The following is a 19,180-nucleotide window of genomic DNA, read 5'->3' as shown; positions in this document are numbered from 1 at the left end:
CGGGGAGCCTTAAAGGGGAGGGCAAACCCTCTGACCACAGAACGCAAGGGGGGGGGACACCTGCCTGCCTCCTTTTCCCCAGCATGAACTCAAAAGGCAAACGCTCCACCTCCCTCAAAGATTGACAGGATGAAGGCCAGCGGAGGCTGGTGGCTCCCAAGTCAGTGGGACGGTGAATCCGCTCTGGGTTTCAGTCAGACCCGGTCAGAACTCTAAAGGAGTTCTCCAAGGTGTGAGGCTTGACTGGTGGCGTGAAGCTTGGTTCTGATCGAAACCCGGAGCGGGTTCGCTGCCCCACTGACATGGGAGCCACCAGCCTCCACTGATGAAGGCATTGCAGTTTGTAAAAATCTCAGGAACCTGCTGTATTTCTTTATTTGCAGCAGTTTTCTCCTGTTCTTCAGCCAACAACCACCACCACCCCCTGAGCGTCATACGCAGAATAATAATAACACAGTTCCTGCCTGAAGGCTTACAATCTAAAAGACACAACACAAAAGGAAAAGGGACAGGGAGGGAGGAGGGACGAAAGGGAACAAGACCCGGGTATCAGTTCTTCGTTTCAAAGTTCTTATGGGTGTCCTTTTTGGCGTGGGAGGGCAGAAGAAGCTCCCTGCGCCTGCTCCTCCTTGGACCAATGTATGGGGCTAGGCTGGTCTCCCCGTAGCTATCCTTAGTCTCGACACTGCAGGGAGCGGCCTTTCCGAGGCAAGTCTGCACATGCTCAGGGGCAACCCCTTCTCAAGCTAGCTTGCATGCACAGAGAAAATGGCGCTTGAGTCCATCTGGAGATGGTTGGGTTAGCCAGGACCCATCATAGGAGGTGGGGAGAGAGGGGAGGACGTCAATGGGGGGTCTGGTTCCAAGTTTTCCCTGGGCCCTGGGCAAGACCCCCTCCATGCTCCTCCTCCCTCAGTGAGCCTACTTTCTCACCACCACGGTCACCAGCTCCTCCTCCTCCTCCTCCTCTTTCTCCTCCTTGCTGGCTTGGCCGGCACAGAGCCAGGGAGCAAGGAGGCCATGGCGTCTCCTGTTCCTCCTCGTCACCACCACCATTGCCTGGGCCAGAGCGAGAGGCAGGTGGACAAGCAGGACGCCACAGGGAAGAGGAGGAGCAACTCCAGGGGGCTCTTTTTAGTGGGACCCTCCAAGGATGTAGGCCCTAGGCAGCTGCCCGGCCGCGCCTGCCCTTGACACCGGTCCTGCATCAATGGCCCTTCTAGTGATCAATGGAGTGCCTGGCTGGTGACCTCAGTCGAGAGGCTTGCTTGGTTCTAGAGAGGAGCACAAGAGCTGCTTTGCGGCAGCAAGACTCGGGCCCATTTCCTCCCCCATTTTGATCCCAACAGCAGCCAGCAGGACACAACGGCCGTCCTGTCCCATCTCCCCCCCCCCCCCCCGGTCTCTGTTGTTAGCCGTTGACATTCAGAGTTCAACTACCTCTACGTTCTGTTGAGCTGCCATCACTCCGGTAGCCATTGATCCTTCCGCAACCTGAAGGGAATCTACACGTCGTTGTGAGGGCACTTATATGCGCCCCCAGTGCGCCCCCACAACGACTGTAGACCGAGAAAGAAGAGGTGGAGGAGGAGGAGGCTGGGGAACCGGCCGCGTCCTTGCCGCCGCCGCCTCCCCGCCGGCCTCCTGCTGCCGGGCTAAGAGCCACCCGGGTCGGACAGCTCGGAAGCGGAAGCCGAGCTCTCCAACCCGGGTGGCTCTTACCCCGGCAGCAGGAGGGTGGCGGCGGCAAGGACGCGGCCGGTTCCCCAGCCGCCTCCTCCTCCGTCTCTTCTTTCTCGGTCTACACAGTCGTTGTGGGGGCGCACTGGGGGCGCATATAAGCGCCCTCACAACGACGTGTAGATTCCCTCCCTCCAGATGTGTGGGGGCTGTCCAACCTCCTGTCCAACTCATCTGGAGGGCACCAGGTTGGGAAGGGGCTGCCCAGTCCCGGTCCAGAATTGCAGTCTGAATAAAGAACGCACATTAAGTATTTTACTCTTGAAGGGCATAGAATTTGGAGTCAAGTCACTTCTAATACAGGAGGCGGCCCAGGGACTCTAAGCAGCTTCCTCCACTTGTTCAGGCCTCCTTGAGCTTCTGAAATGTCGCTAGAGCCCACCTGTCAAAGTCCACACTTTCCTCTGAAACCATGAGGGCCAGAAACTTGATCCTTTTGTTTAAACACACACACATGCACACACACAAATGAAAACGAGTTTCTTGGGTTGCCAAGTTCTACGGCAGGTGGAAGGAAGCCTGGATCTGACTGTGCTTTCCCCCCCCCCTCCTCCTCCTCCGTTGACAGAACCAGAACTGGGGTCTGGCCTCGGCCCTGTCTCCACCAGCACCCCCAGCTACGATCGGGGCAAGCGCGACGAGAGCCTGGCGGCCTACCGGATGATCTCCCACCACCTCTCCCAGAGGAGCGAGGACAAGAGGAAATGACGAGGGCCTGGCCTGCCCGGCGTGGCGTGCGGAGGACGGGCGTGCCTGCGCTTGAAGAGGCTTCCCGGGGGCTGGGGGGGGGCATCCAACCCTCCTCTTCCCGCTTTGGACTGTCCACATGGAGAAGCGGTGGAGGGGGGTGTCGCCCGCGTGCTGGGGAGGGGTGGAGTGGGGGGGGGGCGCTTGCTTGCTAACAGCCCTGTTTTGTATTTATTTGCTCCTTTTGTGCCAGGAGCCTGTAACTGATGCTATTGTGTCCACATCTGCATGTCCGGCCTGTTGCCCCAACCAGGCCAGGGGCTTTTCTTTCATGGTTGCCCAATTACCCTGAAGGGGGGGAGCTGTCCATCCCATGGTGCTATTTGACAGGGATATGTCGTCCCCCCCCCGCGCTCCGTCCTCACTCCCATCAGTGGCCTGTAGCTTGTTGATGCTTTTTCTTTATTTTTGTTGAACTGCTTGGGACATCGGCCTGTATATTTCTCTTGGAACAACAGTGGCTCTGTAGCAGTCTTCCTCAACCTGGGGCGCTCCAGATGTGTTGGACTGCATCTCCCAGAATGCCCCAGCAGAGCTGGCTGGGGCATTCTGGGAGTTGTAGTCCAACACATCTGGAGCGCCGCAGGTTGAGGAAGGCTGCTCTGTAGTGTATCCCTCCGGCCCGTGCTTTGGAAATTGCTCCTCTTCCTACTGTATTGCTCCTCTTTCCTCCTGGTCTGGGCTAGGGCAGGGGTGTGGGGGAAAGGATTGTAGCCTTTTCTGATGACTGCTTCACCAGGACTGGAATCAATTGTGCTGCTCCTCACAATATTCCTTTGGTGGGAAAATGCAATTTTCCTGCCCTACCTCCTGGTAGTGTTTCATAAGAGCTGGATCATAGAATCATAGAATAGTTGAGCTGGAAGGGGGCTATAAGGTCATTGAGTCCACACACCCACACCCTGCTCAATGCAGGAATCCACCTTAAAGCATCCCTGACTGATGGCTGTCCAGCTGCCTCTTGAAGGCTGCTAGTGTGGGAGAGCCCACCACGTCCCTAGGTCATTGGCTCCATTGTCAAACTGCTCTTAACAGTCAGGAAGTTTTTCCTGATGTCCAGCCAGAATCTGGCTTCCTGTAACTTGAGCCCGTTATTCCGTGTCCTGCACTCTGGGAGGATCGAGAAGAGATCCTGGCCCTCCTCTGTGTGACAACCTTTCAAGTATTTGAAGAGCGCTATCATGATTCCCCTCCATTTTCTCTTCTCCAGGCTAAACATGCCCAGTTCTTTCAGTCTCTCCTCACACGGCTTTGTTTCCAGACCCCTGATCATCCTGGTTGCCCTCCTCTGAACACGCTCCAAAGGCCTGTCTAGTCCAGGATTCTGTTTCCCAGAATGGCCAACCAGATGCCTATGAGAAGCCCACAAGCAGGACATGAGAGCCGTCATGCCTTCCTGCTTGTGTTCCCCAGCACAGCGCCTTGGATCCTGGAATTAGCGTATTTCCACATTCATCTGTTGCAGTAAAAACTACAATGTGTCTTGTGGCCCCTTAAAGGCTAACATCTATGGTGCCCCTAAGCTTCTGTGGAGTGGAGTCCACTTCGTCACCTGCGTGACGTGTTATCCTTCGTTGCCTGGTGTAGATATAACTTTTCCTCCTCGTAAGACGGTTGATCCGGGGCCCTGCTCACTTCAGCTGCCCCTTTCCCACCTCTACAAAGTCCCTTTGGAGATGCAGCAACCAGAACCGTACTTGGTATTCCAAGTGCCGTCATGTACCATAGATTTTCATAAAGCCATTATGATACTGGCAGTATTATTTTCGAACCCTTTCCTCATGATCCGTACCTTAGAATTGACCTTTCCACAGCTGCTGTGCGCGGCATCGCTAGTTTCAATGTGCTCTCAGCCATGAGCATCGTCGTAGGCACCTATTGGTTAGTGCCAAGGACATCACTGACCACCAGCAACACACAGTCTTGCCACTCCCAGTGCGGCATGAGACATTTTGTATTTTGCTGCCTGAAGCAGGCCACCAAATGGCATCTTCCCCCGTGCCCCACTTTTAAAAGTCTCACTTCACCATTCAGTCATCAGTTCGTGCTTTCATCTCTTCCCCTCAACTTTACCATTGGAACCAGCCTGCTTCACCTTGCTTCATGGCAGGGCTGCCCCTGACAACCCAACACCCGCAGCTCTTTATTTTTTCTGATTTTTTTCTCCCTCCACTCCATCCCATATATGTTTTTAATTTTGGGGGTGGGCAGAAACTGGGGTTGCTGACTGGCCTTGCTGCTCCTACAACCCAGCACTGAACTACCATTTTGAGAATTTCTCTTCTCCCCTGCTTAAAAAAAGAGGGTTAGGCTGTGCATCACCACTCTTATAGTGCTCATCGACTTTATCTGAAGTTCTGAAAAAGACGAATCAGAGCGAGGACTCACCTCCACCCCCTTCTCACAGCAAGGTGACCTCCTTGACTCCTTCCCTCCACTTGGTAGGAACAGGATTAACCTGGTATGACTTTAGAATTTGGTGTCGTCGTCCCCACACTATAAAGGAGAAAACCTGGGAAGTTTCTAGCTCACCTGTGTTTTGTTGCTCAGATGAAATGAATTGGGTTTCCCCCCCTAGGGCCCTGGGTGCTTGTCTCATTCCCCCTCGTTCAGGGAAGGGCCGTCCCTCCGATTGAGAGCACTTGCCTTGCATGCAAAAAAAGTCTCAAGCCCAATCCTCAATACTTCTGGGTAGAGCTGGGAAAGACCCACACACACACACACACACACCTGAAACCCCGGAGAGCCACGGCCAGTTGGTCTTCGTGTTGACACTGGTTGAGCTCCGCGCATTAATGGTCTGACTCTATACGGCAGCTGCCTTCGTTCCTAGCAGCGGAAAGGAGGATGTTTGCTCCCACTTCCCCCTGGCAGCACAAAGAACTGCAGTCCATGGCCATGTTTAATCTGATCCTTTTCCAGATAGCTCTAACTTAGGGGTTGGGTACACCCTTGTTTTGTAAAGAAGAAAAAGTTTGCATCTATCCTTGAAGAAGCTCAGAGTAGGCATGGTTCAGCACCTGCCGGGGCCCATGCCCCAGTAGGCTGCATTGACCAGCATCCCCGGGAGTTGCTCCGACCTTGTAACCTGCTTCTTCACCTGCCTCTCACTCTGTCCCAGGCAACGGTGGTGGCGTGGAGGAGGATCAGGACACGCCACGGCCTACCTGCTCTCTGCAGGTCAAGCAAGTGGTAGAAAGGAGGTGGAAGAGCAGCTGGTGATAGAGGCAGTGAGAACGCGAGGGACGGATCCCCTTTGAGGGTGTCAAAAGTGGGGAATGTGGGTGCCCGGCTTTCTCTTCACAAACACCCTGTGAGGTGGGTTGGGTGGAAAGAGAAGGACTGGCCCAAGGGATTCAAGCATAGGGCTCCCCCAAGCCCTCCCATTGTGGGAGCCCACTATGTGAATCACTTCAGGCATGCTAGCCTCAGGGCAACACAGATCAGTGTGGGCATGAAGAGCACTACTCTGGCACCCTGAATCCACCAGCCTTCGGAAACGGTCCTTCTGTGTTTTATGTGCTTGTGGCTAACCCACAGGTCTGAGAAAGACAAGGCATTGATGATGAAGGGCAGAAAAAGAACCATTGTCCTCTACACAGGGACCTTTGGGAGGCACCACGGATCCCTTCAAAAGAAGGACTAGCTTCCCGCCCCCCTTTTAAGCGAAGTCTTTCAGCATCCTGTGCCAGTTGTCAGATGCAGACATAGGCAGGGGATGCCATATATGCACAGGGCCAGAGTCAGGTGAACCAGACGGCAGCTTGGGGCTCCAGGCTGTCACAGGCCAGCACCCCAACTCGCCCCTCAGCAGCTTTTGGGGTGATAACAGCGCCTGGCTCCATCAAGACCAATAAAGCTTCACAGAACACTCGCCTCTGTTTTGATCAACGGGGATGTAGAATGTCGCCTCCCTCTCCACGCCTGAGCTGGGTGGGCCAATGTGCTTCGTTGTCGTTTCTTAAATGCCTGCCTCTACTGCGATGGCTGGTGTGGGCTGGGGACAATGGGAGTTGTAGTCCAATACACCTGGAAGCCCTCGGGTTGAGGAAGGCTGATCTACTGGAGATGTGTGGGGTGAGGGAGAATACCAGCATCCCACGGAAGCCCCGTTCCAAAGCGGTCGAAACCTCGCATCAAATTCTGGACCGCGTTTTGAGATCCATGGCCTGGCCCCCCTTGAGGAGGAGGGAGCCTTTCTCCCTCCACTCCATCCCATATATGTTTTTAATTAACGGAGGGCCCAGTATCCCAGTCTGCCCCCACCCCTGTGGTTCCCCGGATGGAACTACTCCTTTTCGCTCTATCAATCAGTGGGCGTTTTCCTGGCTTCTGACAGTCCCCTGCCCCCATTCTAAAAAGTAGAAATGCCACTCTAAGATCCTAGCAACAAGAGCTTCAAGGCACAACCCTACGCATGTTGAGACATAAAAAAAAGTCCTACAACTCCCAGCATGCCTCAGCCAGTCATGGATTTAATTCCCATTCTATCTGTGCATGGTTATCGTAGCCAGGCTAATCTGCTTTAGCAAATGAAGAGTCGGATTTTATTCCAGATTGAATTGGAACAAAAACGCACCATGATAGATCTCCCCCGCTCCACCCCGTCCAAATTCTAGTTGCACACGAGTCCCACCTTTTGTGCTCTCTGAGATGCCAGGCCTGGGGGTGAGAAGTGTGTGTGCGCGTGCCAGATTTTAATTTGTAAATAATACTGTCAATCATCCAGTGCCCAGCAAATGGTAGGGTTCTTCCTCTACAGTCCTACCGGGGTGCTTTATTCACAAATAACGTCTGCCTTCAAGAGTCCTTTCGTTCAAAAATTGCTGGCTGATTCCCCCACCAGGGAACTAAACACGCTGCAGTTGTCGGGGCAGTTCATTGCGGACTCCTGCATAGGTAAGCCTTGGCCTAAATGCCCAGGAAATCACAAGACAAAACAGGTAACCCTAAAAGGCTGCTCACAGATGAATTTGTTAATGTGAGCGCATGCACGGCTCAGAAAGTAGCGCAATGGCAGAGGGGAACCAACTGGTGGTGGGGCCCGAGGTCTGCTTAACTATTTTACTGCCCAGGGTGAACATTAGTTTTGATATCCCAGTCTCCATCGTGTTGAATGTTTCATAAAATCATATCTTAATCCTCAACGATGTGCAGCCTTTCCTCTGTTGCACATAAGCAAACATATATTTCTGCTCCATTCACGCCTATAGAGTGCAGGAAAAGGGACTGCAATCGGGGAAGCGGTTGAGGACGAGGAAGGGGGCAGACCCACAAATGCCTCCACAGCTCAGACTCCGTTGTCCAATCGGTCTCCGGGGCAGTGCGGAAGAAGGACCTGCACACCCTTTGGAGAACTTCGCAAGTCACCTGGACCTCCATGGAGGTCTATTGCCCTGGCCAGCTTCCTGTCCTGCCTCCTGTACAACTGGAGCATTGGATTCAATTTTACCACTCGCCCGTCTTCCTGTTCCTTTCTTCTCCAGTCGAAGCCATGAAGAGCCACTGTTCATTTCTAGGCCCACCTGGTTTTCCGCCCAGATCATGTGTACAGCCATGAGAGCACGCTGCTTGCTGCCTTCTGTTCATTCATCATTTGGGGCCTGATGGAGGTCACTTGGGATGGCCTAGTCGGCCCTCTGCAGTCACCACGACTTCATCTCCCACGTGGCCTCCGATCAGCAACGAGACCGCGCCCTCTACGTGGCCCGTGGCTGCCAGCGCCACCACGGCCCGTTCGGTCGGAAAGCCCATTTTCTGGAGCTGCTGAAGCCTGAAAATGGCGTGGGGAACAGAAAGCGGGCGTCATCGGATGGGATGGGGGGAAGAGCAGGTGGCTTACCTGTAACTGTGGTTCTTCGAGTGGTCATCTGTGCAGTCAACCCATCTGGGCTTTGCACCTGTGTGGAGCCTTGCTTCTGGAATCTTCTATACCTTCCCCCCCCCCCAGTCTTCCTGCACAAGTCCGGGTACATCCCCGCCTATTCCCTTAGTTGCAACGGGACCCCAATGTGGCCCCTTGAAACCAGGGGATAATGTGTGCAACACCTCGGCATCGATGCTTACTATTAGGGATGTGCACGGACCCCCCGATCCTCTTCGCGACCGATCTGCAAATTGCAGATCGGGCCCGCTCCGCCCTGCCTCGATCCGCCTAGGGTCCGCTGCGGAGCTCCGGCTCCGAATTGGAGCTCCGCAGCAGCGGGGAGTGGCGCCAGGTAAGGCCCCCCTCCCTCCTCCCCCTTACTTGTGTCCATGCCAGCCCATCCCAGCTTCACTAGAGTCCGCGCTCAACCACTTCCTGGTTGAGCCGTGGGCTCTAGTGAAGGTGGCGACAGGCCACGACGGACGCAGGTAAGAACCCCCTCCCTGTTACCTGGCTCTGCCACCGTCGCCGCACGGGCGGCTGCAGGGCCAGGTAAACCCCGCTCCCTCCTCTCCCTTACCTGTGTCGTCCGTGGACCCACGGCTGCTTCAACTGAGCCTGAGGACTCAAACAGGAAGACTAGGCTGCAGCTGCGGCCTAGTCTTCCTGTTTGAGTCCTCGGGCTCAGTTGAAGCAGCCATGGGACCGCGGACGGATGCATGTAAGACCCCCCTTCCCCTTACCTGGCTCTGCCGCCGTCGCCGCATGGGCGTCAGCAGCAGGGCCAAGTAAACCCCCCTTACCTTTTTTGCGGAGCTCCAGATCGAGGCGAAGGATCCGCCTTCACCTCGATCCGCTCCGCAACGCTCTGCCGCTGCCCCAATCCTCTTTGCCTCCACCTTAAGGGGAGGCGAAGCCCCCCAATCTGCTTCTGCTTCTCCGGTCCAAGGAGAAGCGGAGCACATCCCTACTCACTACAGCCTCAACCCCGAAGCAGGGGCGGTGGGAGGGTCCTGCGAATGCACAGGGGGCCACTCGACGAACCGCGGTTACAGCTGAGCACCCTGCTCTTCTACATCGAGGCCTCCATGCATCACACCTACGGGCGATGAGCTGGCTGACTTACTGGAGGGGAAAGTCCACCACGCCCCCTCCCCATCGTATGTACATGTATAAATCTCCCCCTACTCCCCGTGGAGTCTTTCTCTGCCCCGCCACCCCGCCAAAAGGTTTCTCCTAAGCCCTTACCGCAGAGAAGAAACCGAAGATTTGGAAAGCTTCATTTCTTCCTCAGGCAGGTCGTGCAGAGAGGCCCGGATCCCAGCTTGCAGCAGCTCTTCGTCTGTCAGGGATTCTCGCGGGGCCAAGAAAGGAATGTCCGAAGCCCCGTGGCGGGTCGAGGAGGAGGGCAGGGAACCAGAAGCAAGAGACAGCCAGGGCGCCTGCTCCAGCCCTGGGCTTTCTCCACTCCCGTAAAAGGGAGAGGGTGAAATTGGAGGTGGGGTCGGAAAACCGCCAGGATAAAGGCCTGGGGCATGGAACTCCAGAGGAAGAGGAGCCCTAGGAGCCGGGAGAGAAAAAGAAGGTGAGACGATGAAACGAGTCCAGTCCGGCCAATGCACACGTGACATATTGAGCTGTGCAACCTATAACCATAACTAGCCCTAAAATGGTTCACGACCAGATCATCTGACTGCCTACATCTCTGTGCCCAAGCATGAAGAACAGCGTCCTGTTTTTTGGTCCACCGATAAGAGGAGCTAGACTGGTGGATACTAGGGATAGCGCTTTCTTGGTGGTGGCCCCAGGGAGTTCCAAAGGCGTGAGGCCACCACTGGGAGATATGTATGGCTCCAACACTGCTGGCTTAAAAAAAACACCCCACAACCTTATGAATCGCCGATTTTGGATACTTAAATCTCATTAGCTGCTGCTACCCTGAGCGTGTGTGCGTGTGCATACAGGTTTAATTGCAATTGTAGGTTCATGTTTTTGTAGTATTGTAAGTCTCCTTGTGAGGGCAGAGTGCCCTGAAAGGTGGGTTGAAAGATCTCAGTAACAATAAATGATCATTATTGTGATGACAATACAGCCAAAAATAGAATGATTTTTAAAAAAAAAAGCATTCAGAGACATGCAAGGTCACTTTTGCAAACTTATTAGAATGCACAAAGGTCCCCTCCATCATGTCTCCCCACAAGCTAAACCATCCCAGCTGCTGTAGCTTTCCTTTCCAGGGGAGATGCTCCAGCACCTGGATCGTTTCAGTGGCCCTTTTCTGCAGCTTTTTCCAGCTCTACAATATCTTTTTTGTTTTGTTTAGGTGTGGTGAGCAGAGCCGTACACAGCATCCTACATGTGGTTGCACCGCAGCGTTGCATAAAGGCCGGAGGATACTGGCGGTTTGATTCTCTCGTAGTATTCCGAGAGGAGGAGGAGGAAAAGGTCTCCCCACCCGCTTCCTCCCTGCCAGGCGTCGTTTCATGCGGCTCTCTCTCCCCCCAACCCCTTCCTTTCTTCATGCCTTTGATGCACATGTACCTTTCCCTTCCGGCTGCTGGGTCAGTGGTTGGGAGGATTGCCGCCGCTGGGGGCATGACGAAGGGGAGGAAAGAGCCCCTCGCCTGGGCCTTGTGGATGATCCCGCTGTGCAGCCTTTCCAGGCGCCTCTCCGATAGCTCCAGCGGGGAGAAAATCCCAGCCCAGTCTGACGTGTCAAGGAAAATTCCTCTGGCCCAAGAAAAAACCAGCTGGTGGACAGCCCACGACATTAAAGATTATGCGCCAGGACACTACTGCTTGGGGCATGCGCAGACTTCTGTATTCTCAGAGACTACCCTGTTCTCCGAGGAACATAGGCAGTTGCCTGATATTGACTTGGTTCAGAATCTTGCTCCACGTAGCCCAGCTTTGTCGACACGGACTGGTAGCGGCTCTCGAGGGGTTCAGGAAGGAGGGATTTTCCCAGCCCTACCTGGAGAGGCCAGGGATCGAACCTGCAGCCTTCTGCACGCAAAGCAGCTGATCTCCCCCTGAGCTACGGCCTTCCCCCTTCTCAAGACGGTGGCCCGGAGAACGGGTGCTCAGTTTCCAGAATACGGTCGGCACCGGTTGGCCACAAGGCCTCCTCGGTTGCCCCTGCGAAGCGCTCGCACACGTGCAGCCCCGTGGCATGGCGCGTGGAGGCCGAAGAGAGATGCTGCCCAGGGTGGGACCGCCCCGCCTTTTACAGGTTTCGGAAGCGCTTCGTTTGCCTTTCCCAAGGGAACGGTCAGCAAACTTTTCGCCGCGGCTCAAGTTTATAATTTTGTGGGGCTGGAAGGGGTCCATTAAGCAGGGGAAGGAGCGTATCTGGGTCCGTCACCGGCCCCCCCAGCCCTAGAGACTCGGTCTTTGGGGAAAGGATACAGGCCAGGCCAGTCAGGAGCCCACACACATGTAGCAGGAAAGGCGAACGGGGCGAAAGGGCCTGGCTGAGCCCAAGCAGCAGCCCAGCCAAGAGAGCTGCGGAAACCCTACCCGAGGGCCCCTTCTGCCTCAGGTGGCAGCCCAGCAAGGCCAGGTGCACTGGGGTGTAGCCGCCGACAGCAGCGCCGGGCGGAGCGCCCCACCATCCTGCCAGGAGGAGGTACAGCAGGGCCGGGGCGACAGCGCCAATCACCGAGGCGTGGAGGTAGCGGAGGGTGCCCTGCTGCAGCTCCTGACGCCAAGCCAGAGGCGGGAAGAAGAGCAGATTCAAGACCAGGAGGGCGGCATCCGCAGGGCCCAGGCAGTAGGTCACCAGGCGATAGGCTGCAAGAGAAGGTCCAGCAGCTTGTTAACACAGCCTCATATTATTATTATTATTATTATTATTATTATTATTATTATTACTCGCTTGTGGCGGTTTTTCTAGACGGACATGATGGGCGTTGCCAAGTCACACTGTCTTTTACTGATTCAGGAATTTCCTGACTATTGAACATGTTTTAAGTACGACTGCTTTCTGGGTGTTGGTGCGGATGTGTTTTGGTAGGCCCAGCTCCTGAAGGTTTTCTGTAAAAAAATGTTGATGAGATGCAGTTAAGTGACGAACGGAATAATTGTGACCTTTTCCTGTTGCCATAGTTCTTTAACTTCCATAGCCATAGAACTTCCATAGTTCTTTAACTTCCTCTTCCTTTTCTATAACATTTTTGTTGTTAGGTATTGCTATATCAATGAGGTAAGTGTGTTTTTCTTTTTTTGTCTGTAACTGTTATGTCCGGTCGATTGCAAAGTATTGTCTTGTCCATATTAATTGTTCTGTCCCAGTATATTTTATGATCTGCATTTTCCAAGATTGTTTCAGGTGAGTATGTATGTATGATGATTGCATTTATATGGCACTATTAGTGAATTAGTCAATAAAATACAACAACGCTAAAATACAACAACGCTTTTAGACAGAAAAAAGCTGGCTGGAGAATGCTGGGAGCTGTAGGACTTTTTTTTCTGTCTATACCTTCATAGGGTTGTGCCCTAAATATGCAAACAAGTCCACTAATAATATTACACAGGAATTCCCTATTGATGATAATCATCAGGCACAGACATGCGCTGGCATGTTGTTCTCTGGGTCATATCTCCTCAGTATCCATTCCCCTCTTAACTTTCTTACACGTTCCGTCATTCGCACACACCTGCACACGCACATCCTTTCAGCTGGTGTCTCCCCTAAAGTCTGAAGGTCTTGGAAGTTGGTGAAAATGTCTCGCCCAGCCTTCCCCAACCTGGGGCCCTCCAGATGCATTGTATTGCAACTCTCATCATTCCTAGCCAATGGCTGGGGATGATGGGAGATAGGGAAAGCTGGCTGGTGAGGATGGTGCCCTCCAGATGAAAACATCTGGAGGTCACCAGGTTGAGGAAAGCTGGTCTAAACCAGGGGTGGGGAACCTCAGTCCCAGGGGCCGAAACTCGGCCCTCCAGGGTTTCTTAGATGGCCACACCCCTTGCCCTGGCCACGCCCCTTTCTCCCAACTCCAAATCATTCAGTGGTTACCTAGCTTTTGTGCAGTTTCCCCCTCCCCCATTCTAAAAGATTGCCAGGTCTCTCCTAAAGCTTAGTTACTGGCAGTAAGAGCTTTAGGCTACAATAGGCTGATAGGTTTTGTACTTTGGCTCCACCCCTTTGCCTTTGGCCACGCCCACCACTGGAATGTGGCCGCGGAGACCTCCTCCAAAATTGAATTCGGCCTTTGGGCTAAAAGATGGGCGCCCTATTCTGGCCGTAGAGGCTACCAAAAGGTGGGTTTCACTCCGCCCGGAGATCTATACAAGCAGACAGTCGACACAGCTAGGTTAAGCGAAGTGAAGAGACGGTTCTCTTTCTAGACTTGGGCCCTGTCTTGACGGGCCTCGGGCTCCCACATCTGTGCTCCCTCCTGGCATCTGCATGGGAAGGAGCGTGAATGCAGAGCTGCCACCTCCGCCACCGCTCCGACCACCGGGGGGGGGGGAGGAACGGTGCAGCCAGAGGGGGAGGAAAAGAGGGACACGCGGTGCCAACGCTCCTGCCTCGGACCTCCCGGAGGTCTGCTCCCTTGATGGCGACCAATCAGGGAGCGCCTTCAGCCATGGCACGCCTCCACAGCAAAAAAAAAGTCAGGGTAAGCGTCCGACTTTTTTTCAGCGGAGTTTCGGGGGTTTGCCCCTGGATGGCTTCGGGATGGCGTCTGCGTCATGTAAATGACCTGCTGCCACTCTGGATCCATCCTGGGGCAAAGCCCTCATCAAGACAAGCCCTTGGTGTGGCTCTGGCGTGGGACGCGGGCTCTAGAAAGCCAAGTGCAGCTTGGAGGCGGGAGATACCTACCTTGGAAAGGGCTGGTTAGCAGGTCGGGCACTAAGGCCATGCTGTCCCCAACGCCTGTCAGCCAGAACAGGCAGAGAAGCAGCATGAGGGTGGAGGAAGCCATCGGGGGGCGCCGCGCCCCCCACGGCCCGCTCAAAAGCCTCCTGAACAGCATGCCCCTATGAGGAAAGAGAAAGCGTCAACTGCAGCTGCAGGCTTATAGCAAGGGCTTTAATCACAGGCTATTATTCAGGCATGCAGCGGAGCTGCAACCTATGGCAGGCTCTGAGCCTCAGGACCCGTGGAAGTGTCCTCGGCCTCACAGGAGCGGAGATAAGCTTGGATCATTCTTAGTGGACCGAATTCAAAGGGAGAGGGGAGAATTTCTTATTTAAAAGATGTCTTTCCCTTTCAGCTTGCAGATAGTTCACCTTTCTGGGTGAATATTAATAATCCAGCAACAACCCATATATACCTGCCCAGACCGTAAGATCATCTTCAGGGCCCTACCCCAAGAGCCCTGGACAAAGGAGGTCAGCGGGGTGGCTACTAAGGAGAGGGACTTTTCTGGGTTGGCACCCCAGTTGTGGAATGCCTCCCAAGAAAGGCTCACCTGGCGCCTACGCTGTGGCCTTCTCGGTGCCGGGTGAAGACTTCCTTATTCTCCCAGACATTTTAGTGCTTTAGTTTTTGCCGTTATAAATCTCCTGTTGTATTTTTAAACCTTTACACCAGTGGTTCCCAAATTTTTTCAGGTCACCGCCCCCTTGGTTCCACAAACTCATGCCCAGTGCCCCCCTACCCTGCACTATCAAAATCATTATTCAGAATAGCAGTTTTCAACAACCCACTAAGGAAGATAATAAAAATAAAATTCAAAACAGTAACAATTAATGGAATATTTATTCAAAATCCAAAGCACCCGCCACAGGCTTGCTGAGGGAGGGAGGAAAAAGAGAGCGAACTGCTCTGTTTTGCAGCCGGCGTGGCAGGGCACACCAAGCAGGTATGTCTCTTCATTAGCGTTTCGGTGCTTTTGAAACATTTCAATTCACCGTTAAAAGGACTCTTCTTAAACGGTATTAATACATGTGTGGATTCTTCCCCTAGATGGCTTGGGACCAAACTACCTTCTCCTATAAAAATGTCCCTGGGTTTTAAGACCTTCTGGAGAGGTGCTTCTTGGAAAAGACCACCTCGAGCGCCCCCCTGCCGCCCCTTTGCCTCTTAATGCCCCCCTATGCAATCCCACCGCCCCCCAAGGGGTCGGTACTGCCCTCTTTGAGAACCACTGCTTTACACTGCTACTGGGTTTTACTTTGGTTTTATGTTGTAGTTTTAAATATTCCCTTTTATTGTGCTGCATTTTATAGTTTTAATTGCTGTGAACTGCCCAGAGAGCTGTCACTACTGGGTAGTGGAGAACTGTAGTAAACAAACAAACAAGTTAAACCCTGTAGAGGGGGCCAGAATTATTATCTCCATGTTGCATCTTCTTATCATGCATATTACATCTGGAGGCAGAATCTGAGATACAGCAGCTTAAGATCTAAGGCCACCCAGTAACGTGGGAGATCATATTAAGTATTATTCATTCATTTTATTTATACCCTTTCCAACCACAAAACGGCGCTCAAGAACCAAGTTTAAAACAAACACGTAATTAAAACAATCTTAAAAACAAATCCATTAAAACGCAATTACAAACAGAACAATAAAAGAAATTAAAGAACAATGTGCAAGCACTTAACCAATGGAAACCACCTCCATCTTACATGCCAAAGGCCTGCCTAAATTAAAACATCTTTGCCTGCTGGCGGAAGGACAACAGAGAGAGGGCCAACCTAGCCTCCCTCAGCAGGGAGTTCCAGAGCCTGGGAGCGGTCACCAAGAAGGCCCTTCTCACGTCCCCAACAAATGTTCCTCCAATGGTGGCAGGACTGAGCGAAAGGCCTCTCTGAAAGTTCTTAAACCCTGGTCACGGTCATATGAGAGAATTGGGTCTTTCAGTTTTCCTGGCCCCAAAGTTGTATAAGGCTTTATAGGTCATAACTGGCACTTTGGATTGTACCTTGAAACAGAGAGTAACTAGGTATGGCTATAACTCATGCTCTTAATTGCCACCTACAAGAATTACCCTGTGCAGTTAAAAGATGGCTATGGAGTAATGTTTGTTAAAGTAGGGTGACCCTATGGAAAGGAGGACAGGTCTCCTGTATCTTTAACAGTTGCATAGAAAAGGGGATTTCAGCAGGTGTCATTTGTATATATGGGGAACCTGGTGAAATTCCCTCTTCATCACAGCAGTTAAAGCTGCAGGAGCGATATTAGAGTAACCAGATTTAAAAGAGGGCAGGGCACCTGCAGCTTTAATTGTTGTGATGAAGAGGAAATTTCATCAGGTTCTCCATATATACAAATTACACCTGCTGAAATTCCCTTTTCAATACAACTGTTAAAGATACAGGAGCCCTGTCCTCCTTTTCGTATGGTCACCCTAGTTAAAGTCATTTTCAGCACAATCTTACGCAGGAGTAGACCCACTGATTTGAGATGCTTTGGTTCACCCAACTCTTGTGTAAGGCTGGACTGCTTGAGTGGAAATTGTGAAATTAAAAATCCCTCCTCTCTCATTATGCTAGAAGACCAGCTCACCCAGGGAAGATGATTGTGCTAAGTCCTTCTTCACATGATGCGTAATTCACTTGTGGAACTGCCTGCTGGCTCTGGCAGCTTTTAAAAATAATTGTGACTTTTTAAAAAAACAATCAGTACAAACAATGCAACATTCAAACAAAAAGTAATAATGGGAGAGTTAAAACAGGGCAAGGGGACATGGAAAAGATGGGTTAAGGCACTAAGGCAGCTTTCCCCAACCTGGGCCCCTCCAGATGTGTTGGACTACAACTCCCATCATTCCCAGCCAGCATGGCTGGATTGAGGAGTCTTGACCACATTAGGGTGACCATATGGAAAGGAGGACAGGGCTCCTGTATCTCTAGATGTTGCATAGAAAAGGGAATTTCAGCAGGTGTCCTTTGTATGCATGCAGCGCCTGGTGAAATTCCCTCTTCCTCACAACACTTAAAGCTGCAGGAGCCCTGCCCTCTTTTGTATCTGGTCAAGAAGGCAGGGCTCCTGCAGCCTTAAGTGTTGTGACGAAGAGGGAATTTCACCAGGCGCTGCATGCATACAAAGGAGACCTGCTGAAATTCCCTCTTCGATGCTGATGCTAGGGAAAGTGGAAAGCAAAAGGAAGAAGGGCCGACCAAGGGCAAGATGGATGGATGATATTCTGGAGGTGACGGACCCGACCTTAGGGGAGCTAGGGCTGGCCACGGCCGACAGAAAGCTCTGGCGTGGGCTGGTCCATGAAGTCACAAAGAGTCGGAAGCGACTGAACTAATAAACAACAAATTCAACTGTTAAAGATACGGGAGCCGGGTCCTCCTTTTCATAGGGTCACCCTAGACCACATAAACCGGAAAGGCAATGAGCTTGGATAGCATTAAAACCAAGAGGGGGAAATTCACGGAGGAGATTGAGCCAACCAAAGGTTATTTAAGTGTGATGGCAAAACGAAGCCTCCATGTTCAGAAGCAGTGTACCTCTGAGTAATAAGGTGCTGGGAGTGAGTGACGGGTTGTGGGGGAGGGAGAGGGAGAGGGAGTGTTCTTGCTTGGGAGCTTCCCAACATGACCTCGGCCTGAGCCACATCTTACGAATTTCCCAGGTAATGCTCAAGTCTCAGCAGCATCCCTAATGATAGAAACTAAAGTCGGGCTGTTGAGGGCAGGATTCCATATGAGAAGCCCTTCGGGGGTGGGGCTACATGCCAGTAGTGGGCGGGGCCAAAGAGGGTGGGGCCAATCCCCCCCCCAAAAAATACTTGCATATTTTAGTTCAAAGCTCTCCTTGCCAGTAACTGAGCCTTAGGACAGGCAGTTCAATCTTTCAGAATCTGGATGCACCCCTAAATTAAAGTGTCCAGGCCTTTGCTTTCCTGCCCCCCTTCCTTTTGCCCTCCAGACTGAGTCTCCGCACAGCCTGTAACGCTGCCCCACAGAATCACACCGTCACCACTTGCAGAAAATCAGGTTTGCGTTGCTGTCGACTCAGAAAACCGGCCTGTGTGTTGAGGGTCCCTCAACCCCCTGCCGCCCACCCATCCCCGTTCGTTTTACCCAGCTCAAGAAGGGCTGCTTGCGGGGAGAGGCGGCGGCTGCACCAGCCCATCAGCAGGGCCAGGGCCGGCACGCAGCCATTTTGGACATGCTCGCTTTTCTATGCAGGCCGGTTACACATCCAGCTTGCACATGCTGGAAGCCGGCAAGGGAGGGTGGCTAAAGAGGAGCCAGAGATAAAGAAGGTGATGTTCGGGGGTTGGGGAAAGACATGAAAAGCAAGCGGAGGATTTGAACTCGGCCCTGGTCTGTTGCTCCAAAGAGCCTCCTGGGTTTATCTTTGGTGGAGGGGGGTTCAGTTATCTTCTCCCACTGATCTAGTAAATCTGGATAATCCAGTTTCTTTCTTTACTTTTCTTTCTTTAGAACGTTTACTCAGGCACAAGCCCCAGTGAGTTCAATGAGGTTTAGTCCCCTCATTATTATTGACCAGGCTGCCTCAGGATGATGGGGAGTGTAGTTCAACACATCTTGAGAGCGCTGGGCTGGGGGAGGCTGCAATATGCAGCGTTTTGAGCATGCACTCTAAGCAAAAGTGCTGCTGGATTTTTGGTCAAAAAAACCCAGCGAACAAGCCAGCCTTCTAGCTTTCACACACAAACAGTGTGGAAAGTCCACGCTTGCAGGCAAGGCGTATTTTTTTAAAGCATTTATATAATGCGATCATTTGCTTCCCCTTACTCCAAAGCACCGTATACATGGCTGCAGGCCCAGAGCCAGAACCCGGCACTGTTGGGCAGCTCCCAGGGCCCCAGCAGGGCCCACTAAGTCAACAACTTGCCCTGCCCCCCTGAGCTGCTATTACGAGACGCTATTTCAAATTCCCCA

The 19,180-nt window shown here is 52.7% G+C and overlaps 2 protein-coding genes across 2 annotated transcripts in view; one reads left to right on the top strand and one right to left on the bottom strand.

Moving 5' to 3' along the window:
* The window catches only part of EMID1 (EMI domain containing 1), a 100,196-nt gene extending 97,684 nt beyond the window's left edge, over positions 1-2,512 (top strand). Inside the window, exon 16 of the mRNA XM_063144368.1 lies at positions 2,309-2,512. Within this exon, the coding sequence (XP_063000438.1) occupies positions 2,309-2,448 (140 nt within the window). The 3' untranslated portion in view covers positions 2,449-2,512. The remainder of the gene's footprint in view (positions 1-2,308) is intronic.
* Positions 2,513-7,169: 4,657 nt separating this feature from the next.
* On the bottom strand, positions 7,170-16,867 carry RHBDD3 (rhomboid domain containing 3). The gene is made up of 6 exons (XM_063143785.1): positions 16,824-16,867; positions 14,190-14,347; positions 11,762-12,145; positions 10,895-11,060; positions 9,602-9,913; positions 7,170-8,260 (listed from the first exon to the last, which is right to left on the bottom strand). Exons 2-6 carry the CDS (start codon positions 14,341-14,343, stop codon positions 8,101-8,103), a joined length of 1,176 nt encoding a protein of 391 aa, XP_062999855.1. The 5' UTR covers positions 14,344-14,347; positions 16,824-16,867; the 3' UTR covers positions 7,170-8,100.
* Positions 16,868-19,180: the final 2,313 nt, after the last annotated feature.

The sequence above is a fragment of the Elgaria multicarinata genome, chromosome 18, assembly GCF_023053635.1.
Source record: "Elgaria multicarinata webbii isolate HBS135686 ecotype San Diego chromosome 18, rElgMul1.1.pri, whole genome shotgun sequence".
Lineage (NCBI taxonomy): Eukaryota > Metazoa > Chordata > Lepidosauria > Squamata > Anguidae > Elgaria > Elgaria multicarinata.
The sequence above is the reverse complement of the archived record's forward strand: the minus strand, read 5'-3'. Positions and strand labels throughout refer to the sequence as shown.